The 21,017-nt window shown below is 40.9% G+C and overlaps 1 protein-coding gene across 1 annotated transcript; it reads right to left on the bottom strand.

Annotated features, from left to right (window-relative positions):
• Window positions 1-1,071: 1,071 nt before the first annotated feature.
• LOC134079674 (von Willebrand factor A domain-containing protein 7-like) lies at window positions 1,072-18,609 on the bottom strand. The gene is made up of 15 exons (XM_062535766.1): window positions 18,535-18,609; window positions 15,814-15,989; window positions 14,864-15,115; window positions 14,466-14,553; window positions 14,173-14,296; window positions 13,191-13,363; window positions 12,642-12,754; window positions 9,022-9,138; window positions 6,177-6,419; window positions 5,012-5,144; window positions 4,754-4,909; window positions 3,203-3,292; window positions 2,830-3,092; window positions 2,369-2,659; window positions 1,072-1,411 (listed from the first exon to the last, which is right to left on the bottom strand). The coding sequence occupies exons 2-15, from the start codon at window positions 15,985-15,987 to the stop codon at window positions 1,085-1,087; spliced, it is 2,544 nt and encodes an 847-aa protein (XP_062391750.1). The 5' UTR covers window positions 15,988-15,989; window positions 18,535-18,609; the 3' UTR covers window positions 1,072-1,084.
• Between the last annotated feature and the right edge of the window lie 2,408 nt (window positions 18,610-21,017).

Here is a 21,017-nt window from a genome sequence, read left to right as displayed (position 1 = left end):
ATGCACAGCATTACCTACCATTACACAGTATGTAAAACATAAACATCAATAAAAGTGTGTGATTGGAATGTGTGAAGTAATGTGATCAGTATTTTAAGTTATTTCATATTGTAAATGGAAAAGCACTAGTCTTCTAAATGGACTGAACTGGATGCTAGATGATCTTCAACAGACATGATAAAATATTATATTTAATTAAAACTGTCTCTGAATTTAACGACTTTATACAAAAATGTATAACCAAATTCTATTTCAGTTCATGCAATGTAATTTACAGTGCCATAAACTGTTAACATTGCATCAGACTGCCTGTTTTGTGCCAGTGCGAATAGAGACGGAAACAGATGATGATTAAATGATAAAATATGAAACAGCTATTGGCACATGAACCCCTGTTCTGCTCTGTTGCTCAACGGTGACTGAGGCTGACTTTCGTAATTACACAAATGTCAGTTTGATAGCATAGTCCGTATAACTATGAATGTGCGGAATGTTTTGATAGATCAACATTTCCACATGTGTGGCTGTTTCCTGAAAAGAACACAAGTGATGGCACAAGTCATGCTGTCCTCTGCTGTTGTGTTGGTGATGACAAACCTTTTTCAAAAAGCGCTGCACTGATCCAAACAATCAACCTTAATGGCAGGAATGGATCACCGACAGGGCCGGCTCTAAACAGAGGCCAAAGAAAGTCATGTTTTTTCAGGTTTTTTTTCTTTTTTTTTCAGTGCAGTCTCAAGCCCAGCTTGGATGTAGATGAGTTGGTATTGAATGTTATGTTAGCTAACTAGCAAATAGCTGTGCAGTAGGCTTATGTACAGTATGTGTGTTGCGATGACACTCTGCCTGTTGGTCATACTTCATTTTTGGCGATATACTGTAAGTAGAGATGTCATGTGAAATTGCATAGTCTTGGCAGCTTATCAGAAAGACAAGTGTGTTATCTTGATTCAAATGTGTAACACCACGATATACAAGAGGTAACACATACTATGTCTGGTTTGTTGATGCAAACACGTATTTATTCAAATGTATTTAAAACTCCCAGCTCTGTTATACCTACAGTATATGAGATGCACTGTGTTCAGGTACAGTAAGGATGCCAGAAGCTTTCTTTCTTAATGGCCCAAGAGCAGGTGCCCACGTTCCCCGCGGCATCCACCGCCGCCAGCTCTACCTTCTCTGAGCAGCAGGAGGCGCTGTAGGTGGCCTGGGTCACCTCCACTCCGCCCTGCCGCTTCACGGTGGTGCTGAGGGTACCAGTGCCCTCTTGGACTGTGATGGTCTTGATGCCTGAGCCTTTACCGTCCGTCAGCTCGGCGAACATTTTCCAGGTTGACAGGCTGCAATCGCCAAAGCACTCAGCGTCCACACTGGTCACCTGGCAGTCCGGCGGGGAGCTGTCGGTTACCTTGAAAGGACCAAACACCAGACGATAAAACTACAATAGGGATGCATCATCTAGACATACAATAAACTAGCATTCTAGCATCCCCTCAGTTTAAAGGTGCCGCAGGCAAGATGTTATTGATCATATTCACTAGAGCCGACAGTATGCTGCCGACAGAACAACAGAAATCAGCCGGTTTTGGCCTCTGGAGGTGCCGTGGGCCTAGTTCAATGAAACACTGATGAAGGAAGGTGCCTGCTTGACAACCTCGGTGAAATTCACTGATAGGCTGCCTTGTTGGTGATGTTTCTTGCCCACAAGGGTTGCCCTGTTGGTGAATTTGTTTGTTGATGGTAAATAGGCTAGGCTGTTGATTGGCTGCTGTAGTAGATCTAAGGGAGATCTGAATGTTTTACAGACAATAAAATTGCACCTACCCTTTAAAGGAACACTAAAGCACTTTTCCTCTGTCGCACGCATGCTATTTGTTTATCCAACACCGATGTCCACAGACAAGGCAGAGCATGTTGCTTGATTTTATGAAAGTATGATGTATTGCGACATTGAAGCAAGTGAAATTTGTAGTTTCTCATGTATCATTTCACTGAACTACAGATACGCTACCCGATCTGGTAAAGTTACAGAGTGCGGTTATAGCCGACAGAGGGCCACAAAGTGAAAGCAGAAGTGCCGTTCACCCCGTTACGAGTTGATGAACTGCTGAAATGATTTTGGAAACATTATTTTAAGGGACGAAAAACTCTTTAGTGTTGCTTTAATGGCTGTAGTTCGCAGAAGGTTTACCTCCACTGGGGGACACTGTGACGCAACTGGTTGCAGCACCATAGATATATGTGCAGCACCCATACCATGTTCTAGTCCACGTGGCTATTAGGGCCCGTGTTTGAGTCTAACTCTGGTCATTTCTTGATCCCATAAGGCCTAAAAAAAGCATTTAAATTTGAAAAGAATGTTTACCTCAGCTAATACAGTGAGGCGGAGCACAGCATAATTGGAGTCGCCTCCAGGACCCTGGACCTCGATGGTCAGTGTGACGTCCGTGCCTGAGGGGGTGACCGCAGGAGCCTTGATGGTCAGTCTACTCTCAGTGCGTCCGCCGGCGCTTACAGCCACCCTAGAGGGGGAGGTCAATGTGAATTTGCGGTCATTCCTCGCTTTGACAGTGAATGTTCCTCCGAAATGTTCAGAGGCTACCGTGAAAGGGATGCTAAGCGGAATGCCAGGCTTCAGGTTAGCCGTTGTCTGAGCCTGAAAAACAAAAAGTCACACTAATTTAGTTATTTCCTGTTACACATCGGCTGTCATTTTTAGAATGCTCTGACGAGGCAAATTGATATCTGACACATTTTTAGTTGTCCATATCAGGTTTTGATTTTTTTCATCCATTTCTTTGACCATTTTGACTGGGCTCTACTTACTGTGACTGTTACACCCGAGGCCTTAAGCTGGGTGGATGACTGTCTCTGGAAGATTTCAAAAGATCCTGTGAGGATCATCCCCTTCACCTGAACAGCAAAGCTACCCTCAGGCACCCTGTCCACTGTTGCAAAGTAGCTTCCCAGCGCTGTCTTTTTAAGACTTCTTGCAAGCACGGTGGTGCCGTGTTCTTGCACCATAGCCACTTCTGTTACTCTCACAGAGTCAGGCATGGTGATGGCCACCAGTAAAGTGGCCTTTGCATCTGTGATTAAGAGAGAATATGGCAGCTTTGAGATCAGTAATTGATTGTGTATTTTTAGAAGCCTACACATTTACATCTTTTGTGTCTCGAAAACAACATGACAATCTTACTGGCAGAGGGTCGGCTGTCAAGAAACACAAATGAGTCGGTGCCTTCGTTTACTTCCACAAAGTTGTACAGGAAGTCAATCGGGCTTTGTCCTTAAAAGGCAGAGTCATACACAAAATGTCATACTCATGAAAGCATGAAATTCAAAGTCTTATAACAAAGAAATGTCCAAATAGGCTATTTCAGAAAAGAAAGATCTTCTGTTACCCTTCAGAGCTGTTTAGTGTAATTTAACATAAGACAATAGTTTAGATGAAATATAGATTTATATATAGCCTACGTTAAAAAAATAGATCTGTAACATAGATTGAAATGTTCACGAGTTTGAAAACATAACACAAAAAAAAGACAGTCCTTTTTAAAGGCCAATATAGAAAAAAAATCCCCATGATCCTCCAGTCATCCATAGGATAGATAAATAGGCCCTATGTGACCCTGGCAGACTATTGCACATTAGTAGACGTGCAAAATGCAACCGGCATAAGGCAGTCAAGCGATTTGGCCTTTCTACTAGTGACAAATACTTAACCGGTTTCCCAGCATGCTACATCAGCGGCTCATTTCTCTTAAATGCCTTTAATTATGATTCATTACACTGATGTACTTGTGTGGGGAACTTTTCAGTAATTAGACAACATTTTAGCTGTTAACCATCTACTTGGGTTGTTGTTGTCCAACTGGTTACAGTTTAAAGAAATGTAGACATTTCAAGGATGGTCATTACGAGGACTTATTTTGGGTTTGTTTTGTCCATGACGGAGGTCAACCGCCTTAGGGAGTCTGGAGTAATAACAGTTTTCTTTAATTGGTTTTCTTTATCATGACAGCTCTTTTTTCTATACTCTATGTAATCCTTCAAGAATACTGTTTTGTCCTATAAAATGGTAAGACTTTGTCTGAGACAGACTTCTGCTCTCATGCTCACCTAGGATGCTTGTGTGTTTGTAACCTGTCTCCGGCATTGTGAATAAAGCTTTGTACTCTGCCATATGGTCGGCCTGCCTGTGTGTTATTTTTTGCCTTTTTGTGGATTAACATTACCCTGGAAATCCAGAGTTCTCGCGAGAACACAATTTGAATCCTTAATCTGAACGATTCCAGGGTCTGGTTTACTACGAGGCTAGATTAATACTGTATTTTTACCACACTTGTGTCACAGCACTTGTAGAAATATTCCTTTGGATTTGATACATGCTGGAGGCTAGCTAAAAGGTGATTTAGATCTATGCTAGCAATGCTAGCAGAACACCGTTCAAGCAGTTCATAGCAACTCAACAAAGAGAATACAGATACACCAAATATACCAAACTAGCTGAAAATAACAGTTAAATGTTTCCTACATTTAAAAAAAAATCTGAAATCTGAAAACAACTAAATAATGTAGGCATGAGCATATGGAAAAATAACCACACACTTCAGGATAAATATATAAATATAAATATATATTTAAAGGAGAACTTTACTGAACATTTTATGTTGATTAATATGATAATAACACTGAATGACTAATCAGATATATCTACATCCATGTGTGCAGCAAAAATAGGTCTTACCAACGACTTTGACTGTATAGGATTGAGACGTCTGAACCTTAATCACCCATAATCCCTTTTTCTGGACGTCTGCGTTGATGTGCATTGTGTATAAATTCCCCACCTTGTTGATGTTACCCAATGCACCTTTTGTTTGAGTACTGGCCTGAGAGACACCTTTAAATGGACATTTTTAAGGACGGTTAGCATGCAGGCTAACAGGTTTTAATTCACTTTACTCAGTTAAATGATTTTTTCCGAGGTTGACCATCTTCTCACCCTTGGCACTGGTGATGGTAAATGTTAGAGAATGTCCGGTGATGTAGATAGCAAGGTGACTTAATGATGTGTCCATTTGAAACTTGAATTCTTCTGACGATCCACTAACCCTCACAGCTTGGAAAACGGTCACCTGTTCCGGAGAGAAAAGGTAAAGTCCAGGGACGGAGTGCAAGTGCTCAAACGATATTCATTTTAGAAAATACATTAGGCCTACACACCCATGATTAATTATGGAGCCCCTAAATGTGCGAAATAAATAAATAAATAAATAAATAAATAGATAAATAAATAAACAAGCTCTGGCGCACACCAGAATGTCTCTATAAGAAGAATAGGTTACAGTCCAGAGACATCCCAATTTGGCAGTTGTAATAGTGCAGCTATTTGTAGCTGGAGTGATTCATATCTGGGACGTGTGATTCTATGAGGAGGCAAGGATGCAGCTGCTAATGTTGAAATTTGTAGAGAAAGAGATGGCATGAGTGAGAGTTAAACCTTGTTTAGTGATCTCTGGAGTGATGAATGTCACTTCAGCTTAACAATAAACTGACGTGTCTGACACCTTCCGAAAAGGGAATAGACCTTTTGTCTTGTCCTGTCTTATAGACCACCTCTGCCCTTAGTTTTGTGGGTGGGATTTTATCAAGACTCAAACTCAAATCTCTGGGCGTATTCACACCAGGAAGGTCTGTTGGTTCACTTGCTTTGGTCCGAACCAAGCAAGAAACGAACTTGAGTTCGTTTTAATCAAACTAAACAAGGCATCAATCTGTACTAAACTGCACCTCTAGCAGTGATGAACTTGAAGATGCGGTGCATGAGCTTACCAGTGACAGCCTTCTATCTGTTACAGGGGTGCCTGTAATATAGGATGAGCACTAGCTATCCACTAGGAAATAAAGGCTGCCATTGATATTCATGCCTTTAGTGTTGACTTAACATAGCTATGAGTATGAGTGAAAATACAGTATGTTTTGCCTCCACCAGTGAAACAAATGTTTGGCAGTTTAGGGATGGGGGTCTTGAGGCATGGTCAATGTTTTTTGAGAACCACTGGGCTAGGCAATAGAAGTCAAATATCAAAAAAGTCGTGAGTGGGATTAAGCAGATGCATTTATCTTTTTTTCTCTATACTTGTTTAACAATAGAAATGTCAACCTACCATAGCAGAGCTTGATGCATCGGTGATAATGCTTGTGGCCATGGGTAAGGTTTTCTTGGTAACCTCTACAGCCAGTCCACCAGATGCGCGGGCCAGCTCCTCATAAATCCTTTTTTGGGTGGCGGACAGAGCCCGACGTTCACGCACGTGCTCAGAGTGCTCCTGCTCCTGCTCGTCAGATTGCTGCTGCTCATCAGCATTCCTTCGACGCCGTCCCAGCGGGTTAGTCAGCAGGAAGTTGACCTCAGAGGAGAAAGTAGTGGTGGACAAGAAACACCAGTGAGCCAGAGTGGGATGGCTTTAGGGAATGCTGGTGGAGTTCATGGTGACTAAAGACCCAAATAGCAAGAGACTGGCTGTCCACTGTTGGCGGTTTGCCAACAAATGCCCCAATATTGTAATACTTTTTAATACTATATAAATGATATACAAATTATGGAAATGTTTTTAATTTATTCGCTTACACTATATTTCCAAAAGTATTTGCTCACCTGCCTCGAGTCCTCGACTCACATACTGTACGAACTTCAGTCACATCCCATTCACATCCCATTCATTCATCCCATTCAAAATTGGGTTTAATATGACGTCGGTCCACCCTTTAACTCTTCTGGGAAGGCTTTCCACAAGGTTTGAGGGTGTTTACAGGAATGTTTGACCATTCTTTCAGAAGCCCATTTGTGAGGTCACACACTGATGTTGGACGCGGAGACTGGCTCTCAGTCAGATTTTGGGCAATTCCGTGCTACCAGCATTGTGTGAACAGTTTGGGAATGGCCCCTTCCTGTTCCAACATGACTGTGCACCAGTGCACAAAACAAGGTCCATAAAGACATGGATGACAGAGTCTGGATTAGTCTGGTGTGGATGAAATTGACTGGCCAGCAGAGTCCTGACCTCAACAATAGAACACCTTTGGGATGAATTCGAGCGGAGACTGAGAGCCAATCTCGATCTTTGTCCAACATCAGTGTGTGACCTCACTAATGCGCTTCTGAAAAAATTGTGAAATATTCCAATAAATAGATAGATAGATAGAGATAGATAGATACTTTATTGATCCCCAAGGGATACACTCCTAAATACACTCCTAAACCTTGTGGAAAGCCTTCCTAGAAGAGTTGAAGCTGTTATAGCTGCAAAGGGTGGACCGACATCATATTAAACCCAATGGATTAAGAATGGGATGTGACTGAAGTTCATATGTGAGTCATGGCAGGTGAGTAAATACTTTTGGCAATATAGGCTAGTGTATACTTCACCCCTTTAATAACATGTCATATATTTTCCTAATATTCATGACAAGTTACATGGTGGCCCAACGGTTTATTTGCCAATCTGATCCTACTGTGTATTGGTTCTACCTGTGCACTTATGATTTCACTAATTAGCCCATCTACCTAGTTGAGGAGTTGTGCCAATTACAGTCAGCTGCTTTAGTAAATGGTTGGACTTTGCCCCTCATTAACCTCTGCCTGTCAGTGAATAATGATTTTAAGAGCATTGTCAGAGAATGTCTAATAGACCTCTGAAGTTCGCCTACAAATAAGATCCAAAGCTGCCATCTTTGCCCATATAAGGAGTTCAGGGTGTTAATTGAAGCTAACTGCATATGGCAAGTTGCACTGTAAGTTAGCTCTGGGGTAGCAAAGATCAAAGTGTGCCATCTTCACCTACCGAAGATCACAGTATCCACTTGAAGGTAGAGGACAAAACTTTGTAGCGCAAAACGTCTGCATTTCCAATTTCTTCGTCCCCATGAGAGTTGAGCAGGTGCGAAAATTCAAAATCCCCATGTTATTTTCCCATAGAAAAAATCTCAAGATACCGGATCACCTTATAGGGGCAAAGATGGTGGCTTTTTTGTAGGCGAACTTCAGAGGTCTATTAGGCTCGGGATCATGACGTGAAAACTTCGTGGGCACAGCCATATTGGCAGCCTCACTCCTTAGTTTACTATGGATTACTATGGATTTACTCCCGCCTATTAGTGTGTTCCTGTTACTTAGTTTTTGCCTTCTTGGTCGTATGTTGCTGTGTAGTGGGGTGTAACAGCGCCACCCATGATCGCAAGAGGAAAAGAATCGCTAATACTACATTTCTGCTTCTTGTCTTCTGCATCTGAATGAATGGATATTACGTTCGGTGCGCTACCAATATGGCGGCTATATTCCTAGAATGCAAGGCTTGTCCCCGAGCCCTATAGACCTCTGAAGATCGCCTACAAAAAGGATCCAAAGCTTCCATCTTTGCCCATATAAGGAGATCCGGGAGTTAATTGAAGCTAACTGCCTATGGCAAGTTGCATGGTAAGTTAGCTCTGGGGTAGCAAAGATCAAAGTGTGTCGTCTTCACCTACCGAAGATCACAGTATCCACTAGACAGCAGTGGACAAAACTGTGTAGTGAAAAACGTCTGCATTTCCAATGTCATCATCCCCGCGAGAGTTTAACAGGTGCGATAACTGAAAATCCCCATGTTATTTTCCCATAGAAAAAATCTCAAGATACCGGATCTCCTTATTTGGGCAAAGATGGTGGCTTTTTTGTAGGCGAACTTCAGAGGTCTATTGGGGGAGAATGACCACTCGCTAAATACTTCCGCATGGTACTGCAACTAGAGGGCGATCGCGAGCAAGTGGAGAATGAATGGAGGTGAATGGTTTCTCCTAAAATCCACTTTTCTCTGGATATGATTTTTTTGTCTAGCCCCATAGACCCCCATTGTTTGATAACTTGCATGTGATCGCCCCTAGTGGAACTGCAACAGGAACTGCAGGTACAATGGAGTTAATAGCCAGTGGACTGGCTCTCCATAAATGGGCTCTGGCATTGTTCATACTCACTGTTGACTTAGACTTCTCTATCAATGCCTGATCTGTGCTCTTCAGCGAAGAGTCTTTAGCTGAAGCATCCGTGAACAGAAAGATATTTGAATGAGATGGTGTACTCGTGAGGGCCAGCTGGACAGAAGATAAACAGAAACAGGAGACAAATATTCAGTAAATATAGACATGCTTGAGGAACTGGATAGCTCAGGATCAGGATGGTTAGCTGGGTTCGTCTGCTTTAGTTTGCAACTGGACATTTGCATTCTTCACAAGCCTTTATTTACTTAAGTGAATATGTTTAGAGGGATATTGTTATTACAAGCAAAAATGGCCTAGAAATAGCATAATAATGTTACATACATTTACATTAACATTTTATTCAAAGAAGCTTTCAAAATGAGGAGAAACAATTCAATTCATCAATTCAAGCGACAATACAGAGTAATGTAGTAGCCTACTACTAGTATACCATACAGTGCTACTATACTACTATGATAGCATACTATTACTGTACTACTGCTATACCATACTACTACTACCTAGAAGTACTATACTACTACTTTACCATACTACTACGATACCACTACTACACCATACTATACCATACTACTGCTATACCATACTACTACCTAGTACTACTATACTACTACTACACCACACTATACCATACTACTACACCATACTATACCATAATACTACTACACCATACTACTACTACACCACTACTACACCATACTATACCATAATACTACTACACCATACTACTACTACACCACTACTACGCCATACTATACAATACTACTACTACACCACTACTACACCATACTATACCATACTACTACTTTATACCACTGCTTGGTCAAATTTCCTATTGTGATGCTCTGTTTGGAACGTGCATTATTTTTCTATATACCGCACGGCTATGAAGTAGTTCCCTACTTTTGGGCTTATTACACTTGAATATTAATTCGCCAATGTCAATGTAACGGTAAAAACAACAACGTTGTATCTAAGACAGCGGCAATATAAACGAAAGTGATAGTAGCAGTGGTATAAGCGGGATAATCAACTCCGCGCCGTGCGTTTATAGGAAAATAATGCACTTATCGAAGTGGCTGCGTCTCGTTGTTGTATGGCAACCATTCATATGTGGGAATATTCTTGGCGGAAGAATGATTATCTATGAATAAATCGTTACTTTTTCGTTGCTGTGCCTTTGTTTCATGAAATCTTGCTAGACAGAAGAAAGACATGAAGACTAGACAGGTCAACAACAAACAGCAACTCAAGCCAATGACACAACAAGCAACACAGATTTACAGTAGCCTACATGTGCACTGTTTCAGCAATCTTTCCAGATTCATGCATATAAATCATACCCCCATAGTCCAGGACTGGTAGGAAAGTGGCACTGATCAGTTTACTCCTAGCTTGGACAGTAAAACAGGATTTGTTTCTATAAAATTAAAGCCAAGCTTTACTCTCAGCTTTCTCACCAATTTATCAACATGAATTTTGAAGGTTAACTTTTCATCAATCCACAGACCAAGATATTTATAAGATGAAACATTTATAACACACTTCCCATCCAGTGTGGAAATGGCTAGAGCGGTTAATGCAGGTAATGTGCAAGACTTTGTGAACTGCATCACCTTAGTTTTACCAGCATTTAATACCAGTCTCAGTTCAAGTTCAAGGTGGCCTGTAATAAATTAAAAGACTGCTGTAGCGACTGATAAGCTTGAGCTAGGGTGGGGGTGGAACAAAGAACTGTGTCGTCTGCATAGAGGTGTATTTTGCCATTATCTGTAGCAGAGGCAATGGTGGTTGTAAATGGTGAACAGGACCGGACCAAGGATAGAACCATGAGGGACACCTCGCCGGACCCCCAGTGGGGCAGAACTATGCCCATCAACAACCACAGTTTGAGTTCTGCCAATGTCCCGGAGCCTCTTGAGCAGGATACGGTGATCAACAGTATCAAAGGCCTCTGACAAGTCGATGAACAGTGCAGCACAGCTCAACTTATTGTCCAGGTCATAGATGATGTCATCAAGTATACCTTGGAAGCTGCAGTAATGGTGCCATGCTTGGCTCTAAAGCCCGACTGTGCAGGAAGCTCTTAAGTTGGGTATTAACTAAAGACTCTAGGACCTTTGCAAGCACAGACAATTTAGAGATTGGGCGGTAATTGTCAAGAATGGAGGGGTCCCCCCCTTTCAACAGGGGCAGCACATGGGCTGATTTCCAAACATCTGGTAGGTTTTAGATGGGTTATTTAGGTTTCAGGACATTGATTTGAGGTAGAAGTCAGATTTACACTTTCTATACTATATCATATACGGGTACTACTACATGGTACTACTATTATACCATACTATATAGTGTTACTGTACCATACTAGTAATATACCATACTAATACTATACTACACTAATACTATACTAATACCTTATACCACTGCTTGGTCAAATTTCCTATTGTGATGCGCTATTTGGAACGTGCATTATTTTTCTATATACCGCACGGCTATGAAGTAGTTCGTTATTTTGGGCTTATTACAATTGAATATCAATTCGCCAATGTGAATGTAACAGTAAAAACAGCAACGTTGTATCTAAGACAGCGGCAATATAAACGAAAATGATAGTAGCAGTGGTATAAGCGGGATAATCAACTCCGCGCCCTGTGCGTTTATAGGAAAATAATGCACTTATCGAAGTGTAAAGTCCCCTCCGCCTGCGGCGTCGGGTCCTTATTACCACTTCGAACGTGCATTATTTTCCTATAAACGCACGGCGCGTCGTTCATTATCCCTTACATACCATACTACTACTTTACGATACTACTGTATAGACGAATCAGGCACGCGACTTGTCTATGACGCCATCTGGTGGCAGCGCCATTACTGCGGTTTAGCTACCGCAGCCACGACCGCAGCTCGTAGGCTATACCACACTATTATTTGCTGCATGTTGTACTTTGAGAGCAAAGGTTAACCAGAGTCAAATTCCTTGTTTATGCAAACCTGGCCAAAAAAAATCTGATTCTGATACTACTATTATACCATATGCTATACCAGAGGGTGAGAGTGGAGATGCTGAAGTAGTAGCCAAGGCTATCTAAGCAGGGAAGAAAGGAAATGTATAGTAAGTGCATGTAAGGTGTGTTGGATTGTTAGATGTGTTGGCAAGTCTTTTAGGCAAGTCCCCCCACTTGGCGGCCATCTTGCAACACACTTCAGGCAGTCAACGGGCAGCTGTGTTCCTATGCAAGTGAATGGGGAGGCATACAGGAAGGGCGGGATATAACCAGACCAAGCTCAATCTTTTGAGATTGAACATTAGTCTGGGGAGTCTGCGCTGTATTTTACTGCACAAGAGGCGGGATCAATGGCCATAGTTCAAATGACTCTGTATGCTTGGATAGTTCTTCAACCAATCAGACCAACGATCCAAGTATGCCTGGTGGATAAGCCAGTTTGTGATTGGTTCCAGCAAAAGTGGAACGGTAGCAGGAGAGATAAATGTGCAGGTGTCCAGCATGGGCTGCAGCGCGAAATCTCCAGTCTATAGCCCCCTATCCAGCTCATCTGATATATATCATAGCGAACAGCGTGCTAAGTTGTCCTCATACCTGAAGTGCTGACAGCGACATTTCAGGCTCGTCTCCACCTCCATTAGCTGTGAGTCTATTAATGCGTGTCTGAAATTCTCCTGCATCAGTAGTCTTGAAAACAGGTCCAAAACCTTGCAAAAGAGTCCAAAAGCGAAAATGAGCAATAATACATAACAGCAACCTTACCCACCAACCCCCACCTGCCCCTCAATAGTTTCTTGGTGTTTTGAGCCCCCAACATTGTCTTCAAGGCAGCACTGCCTGGAAGGCGCTAGGGTTAGGCATGGGTTAAGGTTAGGGTTAGGGGTAGGGGTAGGATTAAGTGCCTTTAAGTCAACAGCGCTGCCTGGAAGACAACGTTGGGGGCTCAAAACACCATTGAGCCCCTCAATATCCAATAAATGCACTATTTTGTTGAACAACTGAACCACTTTACACCAATACCAATAATCTTGGACGGTCAAGGTCAAGGTGAACCTTGTTATCCCACAACTCATGTGGTCATTGCACATCTTGTCACAGCATAACATTTAAAGAAACAGACACCAAAGACAAAACAGACTGTACCTGGATCATTGAAGGGTATCAGATAGTAATCGGAGGGCTCGTCAGGAGTGCCTTTCTTGCTGTCTATGATGACAGTTGCAGTCTGTCTCACAACACTAATGTCATCTGACATACTTCCAGTGGTGTCAATCACAATGCACAGTGAGGAGGAGGTCTGACTCATCCTCATCAGCCTAAGAGGAAGAGCAGGAAGAGAAGGAGACGTGGCTAGGTTCACTCTTAAAACAAATGTTTAGAGTGCACCCTACGTTTTTGGACGTGCCCCTATGTTAGGTTGTTAAGTCTGACGTCACAGGCCCAACAGCTTTTTCCTCAAAAAAAAAAGTTTAACAGTACAGCCAGTCAGGGTTTTTGCAACTTGTAATCACCACATCCACACCATCACCTCCGCTTTAGTGAGGATAAAACAGATCACTTAACTTAAACAGAGCAATTATGGTATCTACAACTTGTGCCAGAGCAACACCCTTAGGCTGGTGCATACACTCTTACAACGAATGTGTTGAAAACAACTTGCATTATTTTTGAACAAATCTTTAATGCCCATTGGAGCTCCATATACAGTATGTGTGGCAAATTATGCTATCTCTTCCCGTTTAAAGGGACACTTCACCGATTAGCATTAAGCTTTCTATCTTTAAAAAACCAGTCATGTTTTTGAATGGTCGTGCATCATTCCTTCAGTTTGCCTTGAGATGGGAGAAATACAGATTTCAATGAAGCCCATGAATAGGACTTCCTACTTTCAATGATGTAAAATGATGATTTTTACATCATTGAAAGCAGGAAGTCCAACATTGAAATCCGTATTTCTCCCATCTCAAGGTAAACTGAGGGAATGATGCACGAGCACGACCATTCAAGAACACGACCATTCAAAAACATGATTCTAAAGATACAAAGCTTAATGCTAATCGGTGAAGTGTCCCTTTAATATTTCGGCCCACCACAAGCTGGGCTGTGACATCATTTCCTGAGGTACCGTAGGAAGTCGGCATCTCCAACTGCTGCTCTGATGTCCTGCAGGAGATCAACGGAGGCCTTTGTGGCGATCTCCTGACCATCTTTGCTGATTGTAGGTGTTGGTCTTTGCCAGCTTGTCAAATCTGAACAGATACTGTATGTCAACAAATGAGTTCCACCACATACATGCTATTGGTACATGGACACACACACACACACACACACACACACACGCACGCATGCACGCATAGACACACATGCAGCGAGAAACACAAAGAAACATTATGAGCTATTAATGTTGTTATACCATACCATTTCTAATTGGCACAGCAAGTCTTTTAAGTGTGGAGTAGGGCAACTTGTTTTCCAGTTCAATCGGATCACCGTGACCATAAACATTCTGAAAGGCAAAGTTCCGTGTTTACACTCAAGCCTTGGTCAACGTTTTGGTCAAAATATTGGTATTGACTTCGAATTTGTTGGTAAGCATTTTAATACACATAATTTGAATGTGTTAAAATGCTAACCAAATATTACTGATATTTTGACCAAAGCGTCAGATTGAAACATTATAGTATTTTGACTTGATTTAAGTTTTAAGTTTAAAGTTTTTCATTAAATATTATTATTATTACTATTATTTTTTTTTTATTATGTAATTGAACTATTTCAGTGACCTTGTGAAAGCTATGCAAAACACAGAAGCTTACCTGTAGGGCATAGAGAACCTCTCCTAATTTCGCTTTTGCAGATTCAAAGTTCTTTTTTTGAACACTCAACTTTACAGCAGCGATATCGTCTGTAATGAGCTTCCGCCACTGTGAGAATGTCACAGATTGACGGTCACCCGGACCAGTGCTTCCGGTAGCTAGGCTTATCTCAGTGATGGCCATTCGGAAACTCACGGCGGACGATGAGGATGAGCAGGCCTTCACCAGAGCCTCTGCTGACACTGGCCCCGGCTACAACAAATGAGATCTGTAAGACCACCTTATTGATGGGCTAGTTACTGTAGCAACTAGATGCCTACATGTACAAACAGTCATTTCCTGTGTATTAGCCGCATTGTGTCTAAGCTGTAGGACAGTGTTTTAAGTTAAAAGAAACAAAACCATATTAAATTAACTGCGCCCGTGTACAAATCTTATAGAAGAAATTTTGCTAAATCAATACATCAATGTCGCAGCTGTTGGAAATTACGGTACATAGGCCTACATACAGTAGACTATGCATAGCTACATGTAGCCTATAGGCCTAGGCCCTATATAGTTATACATTCATATTTATCCACAGAGAAATGTATTCAGTCATGAGTGACAGAAATGGAACTAGGCCTTATGCTCATTCACTTAACAGGACTGTTAACTGTACTTCACGGAACCGCAATGCATCACATCATTTACACCTGTTTTTCTGAATTAGCATGTGTATTATCTCATTAATTAAAAACAGGGGTAGCCTAATTTTCTGAATTGAGACAATAGAGCAATTGATTCTGAACAGGTAATTTCTTTTCTCAAATTTAGCATAGCCTACATAATACATTACATTCAAAGTTCAATGAGTCAACCGAGAAAGTTCAGCCATATTTCTATCATGACTTTGTGAGCTTAAACTAAAGGCAACAGCATGACCATTATATTGACTCCAAACGTCTTACCGGGAGAACAAATGCCTTTCCTGTGCGTGTAGCATGAGAGGTGCAGGCGGCCGTCGTGGCCTGTAGGATGGCGCTCTCCATCATCTGCAGGTGAGTGACAGAAGTTGCCAGAGTTCCTCTCAGGGTGGAGAAGAGTGTGAAGAGCCAGAGGATGTGTCTAGTGTCCATAGCCATCACTGGCAGCGAGAGATGCAGAAAGGCAGAACATGTGCATGTAAATATCTTTAAGAACATGTAAATATCTTTAATGAGTGATTCATCTTCTGTGAGAGATAGACCAACAATGTATGAACACGGTTTGTTATTATGATTTAATAATAATAAAAGTTACCTTTCACAAACCCAAGGTCACTTTACATGGGTGTACACAAAGGTGGTGGTGACCAATGAAAAGGGAATTACAATAACGGATACAGGAAATGATGAGCACAAACCAGGGTGTATTCTTACAGTCAAGACATGGTGAAAGATGTTGAAAGAAAGCGGCAAAAATAAAAATAAAAAAAGAAAGCGGTCTTGGTGGGGTATGTAGGCTACAATATATGTATGGCTGTATAATGTGTCTTGGTGGGGGACTTGTATGTAGGCTACAATATATGTATGGCTGTATAATGTGTGCATATACTGTATATGCATGTGCGGTATATACAGTCTTGTACAGTATTGTTTTATATGCAGTTGTCTCTACTTATTGTCCCCTTTTATCCGTGTACTACTGCTATGATCATTCTTGGAGCAAAGTCATGGAATATCAGGGAATTTTGTTGCAGCAGTTTAAAATGTACTTGCCAAAATACATGAATACTGGTACATTTTCACTTTACTGCTTCTGTGACTAGTTGTGGTTAGCCCAACTTTGTTTGTTCAATGCCCATTTATTCATCTCCTACTCTAGAAAAGTCAGATTCTTGAGTGCTCTGTGGCTGCTCTGAAATCTTCAGTCGGTATATTGCACCATTCATTATATAGTACTGTAGGTCATGGAATTTCTTTTTTTCAGGGAAAGTCAGGGATAAGTCATGGAATTTTACATTTGACTTAGAGTGGGAACCCTGATGCAACAATAAAACTTGAAACTTGATCAGTAGATGAAAACGTATGTGTTGGATCAAATAGTAGCCTGCAAAACAACCCTAAGATTTATAACATCAGGTGCAGACTCAACATGCATGCATCAACAATTCATCTACAGTAGAATATTCCTGATACCTGCATAAAATGTAGCAAATTCAAAGGTGATCTTTATCACTGCATATGGGAGTGTGAACATATATTTAAATTCTGGAAATTTGAGGAGATCTGGAATCCATTCTTAGCCTTTATGGATGATGTGGGAGGTAATAGGAGGTCAGATGTAAGTGAAAACTAGTGCCACCTAAGAAAATGTTTGTTTTCTTTTCTTTTTGTTTGTTTTTGTTATGTCGTTATAATAGTAGTCATCTTTTCTGTTAGTTAGTTTTTTGTGTTGCATCATACATATAAAACCTGTGTGATAAAATATTCAACTGTATGTAATGAATACATAAAAATTAAATAAAGAACATTGAAGGGAAAAAAAACTATTTATATGTGCCCCCCTCCCCCCAGAGTCAGGGTGTCATCATTCCAGTCCAACATCAATAACACCACTCAGTCAGCCTATTGCCATTTACATAACATCTCTCGCCTGTGCCCATCTCTCTGCCTCAACAGTGCTGAAATTCTGGTTCATACCCTAGCCTCACCCTCAATTGCAACTCTCTCTCCTCTATGGTTTTCCTGAAAAATCCATCCATATACTAGCCTGGCTATGAAATCACCGCGCAAAGCAGGATGGGAACACCCAGGCTATCCTACAATTAGTCCACAACTCTGCTGCCTGCATCATTACCAGAACCCCCTTCATCAGCCACATAGCAACTTCATTGGCTCCCCTTCAAATAGCGCATCATTTTCAAGATCAGTATCTCACCGAGCTCCTCCATCATGACACCCACCCGTTTCCTCAGGTCCTCTTCCTCCATCCAACTCATCCTCCCACCTGCTCATCTAGTTACCATGGGGTCTAGAGCTTTCAGTCCCCAACCTCTGGAACTCTCTGCCTCACTACAGTATATTCAACACTCCACTTTCAAATCTCACAGAAAAGCTCTTTTCAGACAGGCCTACTCCCTTAATTTTTTTAAATCAGCTTTCACTCTAACAACCCCACCCATTCTCTTGTTCTATTTTATTAGTAGTAGTATTATCGAAATAGCTTTTTTTTTTTTTTTTTTTTTTAAATATATATGCAGTATATATATATATATGTTATTGCCATTTTTTTCCGAAATTGTTTGTTTGTTTGTTAGTGTTTGTTATTATTGTTGTTGTTATTATTATTATTATTATTATTACGCATACAATTTGGACACATTGCATAGTAAGGATTTCCATTGTCGACTTGGATCTCTCAGGTTAAGTTATATCCTCAACTAAAACAAGGAACAGTGCAGGACAGAGATACTGTACACCAAAATAGTAATGATACAGCCAAGTATAGAAAGGCTGTTGTGCTATTAACTGAATGGTATTTCCATTAACAATATTACTCTATCTGCTTTTAAAAGGATGCAAGTTCATAGGCTGAAAAGGGCCCCTGTAGGCCTATTATAGTTACATTGTACCTTTCATTTCATTTGTATGTACAATATGGAAACAAGTTATTATCCTTAAAAATGAACGCCCTCAAGGACATCTTACCTTAATCTTTGTGCAGCGATGTCACGTCTAGAGTGCAAGGTGAAATGCTTGTTTGGTGTGTGTGTGTGTGCGTGTGTGTGTGTGGTGAGAGGACAAATAAACTGATGCGTTGTATTGTATTCAGTTTCTCCTGAGTCATTGTGTTGTTGAGAAAAGTTTGAATTTGTTTCATGTCCCTCTCATTATGGTTACGCAAAGCCAGCTCAAAGGCTTTGCCTCAAAATGGCAGGCAGTCTTATTCTGGACACAATTTTTTTTATTTTCTTTCTTTTTTTAATTTACTGTTTTAATTAGCAAACAAAGCAATACAGTGTTACAATGTCACAATAACATCAATATCAATAAAATGAATCATGACTTCATCCTCACTCGTCCTCCTCAGACATGATCGAACTAGTATTAGTGCTGCATAGGACGACTAGGAAATCAGCAATTCAAGTTCAATTTCCATTAATTTGTCAACATTAACAATCAACATTGTCTCAGGGCACAGACAGACACAGAGGTCTAATTTTAATGGTAATTTTAGCCAACTGTATACACAAACATGAGGGAAAAATATCAAAATATGTATGTATTTATTTATTTATTTTAAAAACCCCAAATACATCGATTTAACTTTTTTAAAATTTATATTGAAATAAATACCACTGACATTTTTACTACAACTATCAGTGAGATGTCCCTCCTCACAGTCATTGACACTACTTTCTATAATGCCAGTCAGGCATTGATTATGGGTGCATGGATTATGGCCTATGGGTGGATGGCGCTCCTGCTGATCTGGTTAATCTACCCATCCCTGGACAGGAAATGACTTCCATACAAACGTCCCATGGTCATTTCAGTTTACTTCTGATTGGTTTAATGGTGTTTGTGATGTTTGTTCTGACCGAAATGACACCAGCGCCATGGCTAAAATGTATAACACATTGTGGTAGAAACACAGAATAAACACAGACACATAACAGAATAAACACAGACACATACTCTTTCTCTTGCTTTCACTCTCTCTCTCTCTCTCACACAGTCACACACACACACACACACACACACACACACACACACACACACACACACACACACACACACACACACACACACACACACACACACACACACACACACACACACACACACACACACACACATTATATGTCATATCTCATTATATCTTATTTTATTCTTTGCACAACATAGGTGGAGATGCATCAGTGATTTTGTTTGTTTGTTTGTTCATTCATCTTTATTGTGCAATGGCACTAAAGATACTTAATGAGTTGACTTATGCACCACGTAAATAAATCCAGTTAACCAAACTTCCTCGTCAGATTATGGTAGTATGTCTCAAATGATCCCACACGGCATTTTGACCTATTTTGTATTTCTTTATCTAATTCTTATTCTAATATCCAACCTAGGCCTATTTCTGTTATATTATTGCATTTATGAGTTTGATACTGTACATTTGTGCCAGTGTAGTGCTTTTTCAGCACATCAGAACATGTGGTCCTATTACTGCAGGTGTTCAAGGGCCAATTTCTATCTAGGTTGCTTTATGTAGCCATAGGGCATAGTTTCTGCTACTGTCACCTTCTGCCACTTGAGTCAGGACAGATACAGCAGAAATCCAAACAGGCCCACCCACTTCCAACAGTTTTATAAGTTTAACAAGGCTATGCTTTAAAAAAAAAGTAATCATGCATATTCCTAAAAAGAGTTGAAAATCACATAGTTCACATTATCTCATCAGTAACAGCACTGACCATGACCACAAAGCTCAGCAATGAGTGGTCAGGTCAGTGTAGCGCATTACAAGGACTGAGTCACCAACTATTCAGGGAATTTACAGCCAGCAGTCTGACCAAGCGGATCCTCACTCACCCCTGTCATGCCAGTCACAGTCTTTTCACCCTCCTACCATCTGGTAGAGGGTAAAAGAGTATACGGACCTGGTCTCAAATACAGAGACAGTGTCTATCCACGAGCCACCAGGATGCTGAACTAGCATTCTCTTCCTCATAACTAATAAACCTCAAACCTCCTCAGAATTTAATTAATTTATTTCATATTTTGCTCTCTATATCTCTTGCCACTTGTCTCCCAACCCCCACAGGTACAACCCCCTCGCATCACAATACACTTGAATCTCACAGTAAACTTGAATCTGAGAGGTTAAATTGTAGGCCTATTTCCTGCTAATAGCCAATTCAATCCAAAAAGAGCATGTCAATAGCATTATTTTAATATTTTTGGAGAGTGACGTCTACTTTTAGATCTACTGGGTTTTAAAATAACATTTGATATAACACAATGTGTTGGCGCAGCCCGCCCCTGGCGGGAACTCAAATCAATATCCCGTCACGCCTCTGTGTGGAGAGGTCCTTTCAAGCCACTTCAGCCAGGAGACGAAGATCATGATGCCAGGTGAATATAATTAGATGGCCTATCTCACGCCCCCATTTCAAGAGCTTGCTGACAGT

The sequence above is a fragment of the Sardina pilchardus genome, chromosome 5, assembly GCF_963854185.1.
Source record: "Sardina pilchardus chromosome 5, fSarPil1.1, whole genome shotgun sequence".
In the NCBI taxonomy this organism is placed as follows: Eukaryota; Metazoa; Chordata; class Actinopteri; order Clupeiformes; family Clupeidae; genus Sardina; species Sardina pilchardus.
This window is presented reverse-complemented; position numbering and strand designations above follow the sequence as displayed.